Raw genomic sequence first — 9762 nt, forward strand, 5'->3', positions numbered from 1 at the left:
TTTATTTAAATAAACATTTGATTTCAAGCCATAATGATGAAACGTAAAAAAAAATGAAGAAAAATGAAGGTTATTGCGGGTCCCCCACAGCATGGGCCTCCCCTGTCATTTCTCCCCTTCGCCAGCGTCAGGTAGATGGAAGCACGATGATGGTTGTAGAAAACAATTGAACCAAAAGTCGAATGACATTTGACGTGCGTCTAGTCACGTGACTGCTCGCGTTGGCACTTGCCGTACCATTATTCGTTTCATTGCCGTCGCTGGAACCGCTCGGTATAAAAACTCGTCCTTTTACAAAGGACTCGTAACCTAGACAGTACCATGTATACATTGTTTTTGTGAATCAAAACATTGACTATATTAATTAAATTGTCAATGGGTGATACATATATTGAAAGCCAAGTAGAACTGTCTGTGAATTATTGTGGCTATATACATGATGAGAAATCTATGTGAGCTACAGAGGTGATACATAACATATTGAGAGAACTACTGGATTTTAAGTAGACCTGAGTGTGAATTATTGTGGCTACATACATGATGATAAATCTACCTGAGCTACATAAACTACAAAGATGGCCACATAATCTACATAGACGGTGTAGCGCTACAGGCCTACACTAATAGCTGGGTTTCTACCGAAGCTACATAGCTTGGCAGGGGAACTCTGTAGAAAAATAATTTTTCCTGATGCGGCCGTGGCGCCCATGGGACTTGGTGTAAAACGGCTACATTTGATTGTGTGCATCGCGTATAACCTTGTAAAAAGCTCAGTATCCTTCACAGAAACATTATATATAGCCATATGACGCTTATAAAAACCCAATAGACACTTTAACGTAGTTTTTGTGAAGAGATTATGGCTGAAACTGAGAATATAATGTATAATGAAGATTCTAGAATGATTCTCTTAATATAGATAAGGCGGGCACAGATGGAGCGTGTTTAAAGAGATGCTTCTAAGGTATAGGATCTGTTCATAGTATATAGAAAAATTGGCTCTCAGATTTCTCACATTGTTAGTAGCGAAACTTCTTGAATACACAAACTGCTGTTAATAAAGTATACTGACAGTTATATTCCAGTGCTTGTAGGTTTCTTGCGACTTTGAAAATACAAAATATGAGAATGAAAATCTTGAAAGCAAAGATAATCAAAGTACTTGATTGGCGCATAGGGCTTTGGTGTTTGGTTCAACTCTCAGTAAATGATTTATTAGTTATTACCGGCGTGACACAGGCTGTGTGACATTTCGGCGCTGTACAGCAGTCTATGGTGAGTCCAGTCCTGGCGTAGTGGAAGTCACACGCGAAGTTTGGGTGCAAAAATGTAATATTTTTGTCGCCACATCTCTTTCGCGTGGGGACACCCAGACTGACATGTGAAGTCTCGGTGAGGGTGTGTGCCCAGGCTCAAGCCGGAACAGGCAAGTATATATACAAAGTAAACTGAGTAAAAAACGAGAATGAAAAGAACAAGACACAAGCAAAAAAAGAACGAAAAAGAAATGGGAAGTGGTAAGGGTAAGGAAGCAAAAAACAAGCTCTAGGCAGAGCCTAACGAGCTGTGTGAGTAAGAAGAGAGATGTAAAACGAAGTCTAACAAACCTAACAAGCTGTGTGAGTAAGAAGAGAGATGCGAAGACATGAAGAGAAAACGAGATCTATATATGAGCTGGAGAACAAAGGCCTTTAAAAAGCTGCAAGGCGAAATCTAATCTGATCAACGCACCACATGCAATGCAAGAGATCCTTCCCTCTCATAGACCCGGATCAAATGAGTTTGATCTCCTCATCTATGGTGAGTCTAGTCCTGGCGTAGTGGAAGTCACACGTGAAGTTTGGGTGCAAAAATGTAATATTTTTGTTGCCACATCTCTTTTGCATGGGGACACCCAGACCGACACGTGAAGTCTCGGCAAGGGTGTGTGCCTAGGCTCAAGCCACCGGGATAGCCCAGGGGAGAGCCAGCGGATCGGGAATTGGAGAAGGCGCAAGGGCCAAATGGAGACAAGAAGAAAGATGGAGTGTGCGGTCTGGAGGGGTGTCAATGTACAGTTTGTAACAGTTACTGCGCCAGCGGCCCAAAAGTTGAATCTCGAAATCCGAGTATCCTGCGCAGGCGGCGGAAGTAGCAGCGCCGCGTCAAAAGCTATGACCCGAATACTTGGACTCATCGACCCCAACAGCAGCCAGGCAGTTTTTAAGGGTGGAAATAAAAACCTGCCATGACAATGGTGCGCCAGAAGCATCCGCAAAGAGTGGGGCTGTGGGTGCGCGTGGGTCTGCAAGGAATAGTGCCCTAAGAGCTATCACAGGACACGTAAGAGAGCCGCTAGGCGCCCGTGCAATGAGTATCGTAACACCAGAACGGAAGGGGTCAGTCTTGGAAGCAGGGAGAGTAAGACGGAGGTGGGTAGGGTTATCAATGGAAGGGACAAACTCAATGGAGGATTGGGAGAGATGAGTAACAGGGTTGAATTTGGTATTATTTGGGACTGTAAACTCTCCGCAACGCAAGAAACCCGCCCATGCAAGTTTAATAGCAGCGTCAAAGTTCAAATTGTCAAGGAAGGCAAGGTTTCCGGCAGCGGAGGAGAGTCGCTGAAGAATGCTGAGGGTGATAGGGAGCTTGGGGACACGATGGTCGCCGTAGACTATTTTGATTCCACGAAAGACGTGCTGTGTAGTGGGCAAAGTAATGCATTCGGGGAAGAGTCCAGCATCAACATGCAAGGAACAAACACCGGACAAGTAGGATTTAATTGTCGTATACTTGAGCCCTCTGTCTGCGAGGGAGGCCATCCATTTGGCAATGGCAATGGGATTGGCAGGGAGGAATACACCGGGCTTTGCTTGGTATTTTGGGTTGAGGGTGACAAAGTCGAGATAACTTTTTTGGGCTGATGAATAGGTTTTGCGAGTGCTGGCAGCAAGGCCGTGCCAGAGGTAGAACGCGGCTCTACGAGAGAACTCAAAGTGCGCTTTATACCAGTGATCTGGGACTTCGTTGATGAAGAGCTTCTTTTGAGCATCAGCCGCAGAAGAAAGAGACGGCTGTACTGAAAACGAGAAGCAGCGTCAGCAATAGCATTGGCACTGGTCGGAATCCAGACACAAGAAAAAGAGAAATTTAAGTGTGCCGCCAACATGAAAATCATCCGCACGGTGGACATAGCGGGAATTGACTGCCCAGTTCCCGAAGAAAGCCATTCCACAACAGCCTCATTGTCGACGTGAAAGATGACATGACAACCAAACCAGAGGTCGCCCCAACGGAGGATTGCGTGAAGCACTGCTAAAGCCTCCTTAAATTGAATATCGCACCCGCGGAAACGACGAGGACAGCGAGCAGAAAACCAAAGGTCCTCAAAATGCCCCCCCATACCCTTAGTCCCACTGGCGTCTGTGTAAATAGACACACTAGGGCGGGGTGGTTGCAGAATGCGTATGCCGTTCCAAGGCATGCAAAAAACAGTCCACCAGTGTAGGTCGACTCGCACCCCTTGTGACACATGGCATTGCTGAAATGGTGAAGAGAATTTCATAGAGAAATTGATAATGCGGCGAATAAATGTGCGCGAATAAAGAATGACTTGCGAAGCAAATTACAGGAATCCTACCAACTCCTGAACTTCCCGAAGTGTAGCAAGAGTCTTTGTACTCCAAGAGCAAAGTAAGTCGCAGAGAAAGGCAAGTTTGACGGGTGGAAGGCGGGCTTCCATGAGCAATGAGTCGAGTTCAATCCCAAGAAACTCAATCGATGTAGACGGCCACACAGTTTTTGCGTCCTGAAACTCCAAGCCAAGACAGCAACCGAGGCCCATGACCCACTCCACCACCTGAAGGCATAGCGACCTAGGCATAGAGCTACCAAAATTAAGAAAAAAGTCGTCCAAGTAATGACGCAATTGAGCAGGTATATGGCGCTGGATAATCCAATGTAGTGCCTCTGCAAAAAGATTGAAAATGTAGGGCGCAGAGTGCAAGCCAAAAGTAAGCACCGTGCAGTAGTAGAAAAGACCCTTCCAAGAAAAACCCAAGTGATGCCAGTCGGCAGGGTGGATGGGTACGTGGCGGAAAGCATCTTTCAAGTCTAATTTTGCCATAAGAGAGCCTGGACCAGAGCGTGTAAGATCTTCCACTGCGCGCTCAAACATGTCGTAATGGATATGTGCCTCAGAGTCCGCAATGCCATCATTGATTGAAGATCCCGATGGATAAGACAAGTGATTGATTAATCAGTGCTTACCAGGGTCGTGTTTCTTGGAGATGGCGCCTAATGGAGAGCAGAAAAAGTCCGGCAGTGGAGGTGTCGGGAACGGGCCGTGAACTTGAGCATTATCCACCAGCTTAGCAACCGCAGCGTCCATGAAAGCTGAGTCTTCAAATGCGGAGCGCAAGTTAGAGCATGAGTGCTCCATGTTGGGCCCGACAAATCCAATATCTGTGCCATGCTCAACGATGTTAAGAAGTGACGAGACAAAGGTGCAGTCAGGATAATCACGGAGGAAAAAAGACCAGGATTGCAGCACAAGCGGGGTTGACACTCTTGAATGAGAAAAAGAATCATCATAGGAAGACAGTAAATTACAACGTGGATCTGTATTAGGGCAAATAGGTGGGAGGCATGAAGCCGGTGGGAAAGAATTATGATGAGAAATACAAGAATAAAATTCAGACAAAGTGAAATTGACAGAAGCAGGGGAAAGAAGAGAGCTGGGGTGAGACAATGGTGTTGAATCAACAAAATTAAACTTTGAAATAGAAGGAAGATTGGTCTGAGGGTGGACTACAGAATGGGAAAGAAGAGGAATAGAAGTAGAGCGAGCCTCCGAATGAAGATTAAAAGCAAAGGAAGAAGAAACAGACAAAGATTGGCTCGCCCCACCAAGTGCCTACCCGCTACGTGTGCAATCGGTCTTACTGTAATCATCTGCGCCACAAGATTGGCACTTGTGAAGACGTCCAGTTGGGCAGGGGAGAGTTTTGCAGGTACCACAATTGAAATTGAAACAGGTTTGCTGCGCCACCGGGGTCTTTGTAGAGAACGAAGATGATGAACCCGAGGTGCCTGAAGTGCTCAAATGACCTTTAGGCGCCACCGCTATAGCAGTGCCGCGGGCGTGAGGTGTGAGGCAAATGGCTTGCAGAGCAGCGTTGGGTACCATCCACCCAGAGAAATCACCGTGTGACATTTCCTTGGATCTGCGCAAAAAGAAACGCTGATGATACGCAAGGATGGCATGCCAGTGATACGTTCTACTGAATGTGGTGATTTGTGCACAGTAGTACGCAAAGGCGGAAATTACTTCCCCGGTTGCCAACGCAGACCCGGATGACGCAGCGTACTGGCCCAAGATATTGAAGTAAACAAAGAGGGGTTCGAGCAAGGACTGCAGTGTAGGATAATCCTTAGCTGTGCCCAAACGGGGCTTCACGGTGATATGTCTTGCTTGGGGTGACGGTGCAATTCCCAAGTCAATTGCTGCGACGTTTATGTTTGTCACTGGGAGGGAAGCAGAGCTATTAACACACTCTACAGGAAAGCTTCAAATTTAAAAGATAAAATATGTGGGGTGATGTGCACTGTGCTGCACGTTGTTGCACTTGGTAAGAGTCTAATTCAACTCAATTTCCAAACACAAAATAAGAGCGCTTGTTAGATTTGTGTGCGCACACGCTTCCTTCAAGTCCCTTCGGTGTATAGTGGTCTCGTTCAGAGATGAGATTCTCTTATAGTTTGTTGGTGGACCCTCGAAGTCCCAAGTAATACGAAAACTGCAACCCTCGAAGTTACAGGTGCCCTCTTGGCTAAACAAATACGAAACTGCGACCCTCGAAGTCACAGGTGCCCTCTTGGCTTAATCGAAACGGTGTAGGAGCTCTTCCCTCGGAGAAGAACTGGCGGACCTACGCCGGTGGCCTCTTGCCCTGGTCACTTTCTGAGAATTAACTCAGAACGTGTAGAATGATTGACTTGCAATATAAGAGCGCTTAACGAACAAGAGCGCTCGATATTCAAGTCCGGGTGAACTACACTCGGTCTTCCTTCACTTAGACGACGAGCTCGTCCGCAAAACAATTTATCACACAATGGGAACACGAAGATTTCAGAATAAATCTGTACTCTCGATTCTTGGGTATGAGATTGCTTGGCCTTACACTACATGACACGGTTTAATTTATACTACAAGTACTACTGAGAAATGGAGACCTGACTAACTAATATTACATTATACAAACAAGAATTGGTAACAAGGTTACTGCGCATAACGAGTCAGACTCGCAAGGCAGTGGTTTTTATTCCTTCATCCGAGCGGTTAAGCGCTCTTGATTTGTCTAAGTCAGTGATTACATCAGCGATGCGCAATCACACGCTTGATCCAACGACTCATTCTGACTAGGAGCTCTTAATAATGGTTCCTTCATTTCTCCGTTTCTTGGCATATAGGTAGCGTCAGACTGTCGGCTTTACACGCCGTCGTGCCAGAACGCTGCGTAGCAGCACTTGGAGAGTACCATACTGTTTCAGATAGATGCCTCGAGGCCGAGTGCTTAGTCATACCATCTGGTGACGGTTACTTCAATATCATTGGTTGGTCATTGCGGAACGCGATGAATTAAGGTTTGTAATTTGTCTTGCGCGCTAGGTCTAGGACCTATGTGATGCTTATTTCATCATGCACGGGAACCTACAGAGAACATGCGATTCCAGCTTCAAGGTACTAAGCAAGGTTTCTTCCCCATTGGGTAGGTAATGCCTAATTAGGTACTAGCGGTAAGAGCGCTTAGTGTGCGATCTCTTATTCACCGTTGCTGTTGCTTCCCCAAGTTCTCAGCTGTCATACGCATGCCTACTATAGATAGTAGTCTTGATTCGGCATAAATTACTCTGTACCCAGTTGTGTATAACTATATCAATAGCAGCAACACACCCTTCGACATCATAATGCGCGTCTAATAGATGGTTTCTCCCGTCCTTCGTACGTAAGAGCGCGTACTTGTATACATGAGAAATGCCAAAAATTCAGCATTTACACGCGTAGACAATTCCTTGTCTCTTTAACGGTGATGTTGTCGTTTTCAAGTACAATGGAAGACCGCACATCGTGGACCTTCTCGTGTGCAGACAAGTCCAATTTGTTCAAGTTGAGAGGGTGGAACGTGAACTGGATGATTTCCAGGATGGTGGCACGAGGAACATTGGGGAAAAGATCAAGAAGAGACTCACTGGTAGCAGAGCTCGACGCCGCATTGCTGATGAAAGTCGGGATTTGCATCGACGCAGCAACAGGAGCCACAGGCGGGGGTGGAGGGGGCGTTGGAACCTCAACACAAGGTGAGCCAATCAGACCGCAATTGAGCAAAATCTCAAACTGCTTGTTGGTGAGTATGATCCCCCCTAGGCCTATGCCTGAAGAGGACGGAACACCTTCCCCAGAGTTCGATCCAGACATGCTAGAGCTCAATGATGAAAGGGAAGAAGGGGATGATGGTGTAGGAGATGAAAGGGAGATGCTCAGGAGGGCGGTTACAAGACTTGTTTTGTCGTCCGTTGACTGAACGGAGGGAGAAGAGGGGACCGAGTCGGTGTCGCTCTCAGAAGATGAGGACTGAACAGCGAGTGCGCCGGGGAGGAAACGGCCGCAAGCGTCTTGAAGACGAGCCGGAATGGCTAAAGAAGCAAAAAACAAGCTCTAGGCAGAGCCTAACGAGCTGTGTGAGTAAGAAGAGAGATGTAAAACAAAGTCTAACGAACCTAACGAGCTGTGTGAGTAAGAAAAGAGATGCGAAGACATGAAGAGAAAACGAGATCTATATACGAGCTGGAGAACAAAGGCCTTTGAAAAGCTGCGAGGCGAAATCTAATCTGATCAACGCGCCGCACGCAACGCGAGAGATCCTTCCCTCTCATAGACCGGGATCAAACGAGTTTGATCTCCTCAATTGCTCACGTGACACTTCGGACCAACTTCAGCAAAATGTCCGCCGTGTTGCAAGCAACCAACAACCAACGTCTAACCTTCAAGTTGAACCAACCACCAACCTTCAAGTTGAACCAACCACCAACCAACCAAAGACAGACATGACATCGCTGCCACCAAAAGTCCCTCGCAGACTTCGGCATCTCGCTCACGTCGTAAGCGCATACAATGCGTGTCTGAGACTCGAGGCGTCCATTCAACAAGCCATTAACGACAATAGCGAGGATGTTGGGAAGAAAATGATATACGCTCGCATCCTTGGATATCTTATCCATTATGTGCCCACAGATCAAGGACTGAAAACAATTGTCGACGAGATTGCTTCATGCAAAGACGACATCGCGTGTCTGCAGTTAGGAAGAATGTATTTCGAACATTTCATTAGGGCGTGTACGTTTTCCTAACTCTACCTGTTCAGTCTGTATCTAATGCAATTGGTTAGTTAGAGCGAGAAAAGGTCGCACATCAACACCTTCCAGTAGTGCATCTCGGCCCTCCTTCGATACGATACAAGACATGATCAAAGACACCTTGGTAGAGGCCCCCCAATCCCATAAGCAAGCTAAGCAACTGGTCGGTGTTGTTCTCCCTTTTCAAGCGTTCTTGCTCATCATTATTGTCAGGCCCTTATACGTGATGGTTATCGTTGTGTTGTAACAGGGGGATACGATCGCAACTCAGTCCGCACTATCGCGGAGTTAAAGCGAAGAGTCACGTCGGACCCTAAGGGGGTGTCAGCGCTGACAGAGTGTGCTCACATATTTGCTGAGTCCACTAATGCTTCCATCGGCCCAGGCTCGGAGAAAGTATGCCGCCTTTTATCCATTTTGACACCTAATAACAATATCCTCTAATAGCGCGAGTATGCTGCCAGTATGTGGGCAGTAATGACGCGCTTCGGTTACGAAAAACTTCCGGAGGAACTAAATGGCGCCCGGGTCCACCGATTAGAAAACGTAATGACTTTGGTTCCAGCCTTTCATTTGGATTTTGATGGATTAGAAGTTTGGTTTGCCGCAACGGTATGTCCAATGTGCCGTTGGGCTCTTTGACATACAGCTAACATTTTGTTTACACATTCATCAGGAGGTCGAAAATAAATATAAACTCGAAGCAGTGGATTCCTTGACATTGCGAGGCTATCCTGAATATGTTACATTTACGTCACCCGATCCCGCCAAATACCCCCTTCCATCGCCGGTGTACCTTGCAATTCATGCTGCATGCGCCAAGGTTGCTCATCTATCTGGGGCAGCTGCATGCATCGACAAATACGACGAAGATTTGGACGACAGTACGACACTCGATCCGAGCGGCAAATCTGCAGACCTGCTTGAACACGCGCTTTTCAAGGGACTGCAGGCGTTGGCCGAAGTCCAAGCAGAATGAGAGCACGTTTGTGATAATGAAAAAGTAGGAACACCAGTATGGTATCCATCGGTTTTCCTCACATCAGTTAATTACTGCCTGTGGGTGCATCTTTACTAATCTTTGACCTTGTCTAATATTTCTCGCAGCTATCCGCGCAATATGGATCTCGTCAAATCTTGAGAATACCGTCGCACTTGTGCATGTTTATTCAAACTGGTCAGGAGCGTTAATTTATAGGACTCTTGCCACCCCGAATTTACAATGCCGAAACTCAAGAAAGATTACGCTCGTGCGATAACGAAATGTCACGCCTTCTGTGAAGAGCGTCCAATTCTTGCAGTTTTTTTTTTCTCTCTTTCACTCTGACCTTCTCTGAATACATTCGGACACTCCACTATTATTCT

At 46.5% G+C, this 9762-nt stretch overlaps 3 protein-coding genes across 3 annotated transcripts; 1 reads left to right on the forward strand and 2 right to left on the reverse strand.

The window, feature by feature from the left end:
* Nucleotides 1–4240: 4240 nt before the first annotated feature.
* On the reverse strand, nt 4241–5197 carry JR316_0004178 (uncharacterized protein; the record flags this gene model as incomplete). The annotated part of the gene is made up of 2 exons (XM_047889947.1): nt 4241–4550; nt 4902–5197. The coding sequence occupies 2 exons, from the start codon at nt 5195–5197 to the stop codon at nt 4241–4243; spliced, it is 606 nt and encodes a 201-aa protein (XP_047749708.1).
* Nucleotides 5198–7036: 1839 nt separating this feature from the next.
* Nucleotides 7037–7801, reverse strand: JR316_0004179 (uncharacterized protein; the record flags this gene model as incomplete). Its single annotated transcript, XM_047889948.1, has 2 exons — nt 7037–7677; nt 7762–7801. The coding sequence occupies 2 exons, from the start codon at nt 7799–7801 to the stop codon at nt 7037–7039; spliced, it is 681 nt and encodes a 226-aa protein (XP_047749709.1).
* Nucleotides 7802–8088: 287 nt separating this feature from the next.
* JR316_0004180 (uncharacterized protein) lies at nt 8089–9376 on the forward strand (the record flags this gene model as incomplete). The annotated part of the gene is made up of 5 exons (XM_047889949.1): nt 8089–8377; nt 8430–8560; nt 8611–8793; nt 8845–9009; nt 9074–9376. 5 exons carry the CDS (start codon nt 8089–8091, stop codon nt 9374–9376), a joined length of 1071 nt encoding a protein of 356 aa, XP_047749710.1.
* Between the last annotated feature and the right edge of the window lie 386 nt (nt 9377–9762).

This window comes from Psilocybe cubensis, chromosome 4 (genome assembly GCF_017499595.1).
Source record: "Psilocybe cubensis strain MGC-MH-2018 chromosome 4, whole genome shotgun sequence".
Lineage (NCBI taxonomy): Eukaryota > Fungi > Basidiomycota > Agaricomycetes > Agaricales > Agrocybaceae > Psilocybe > Psilocybe cubensis.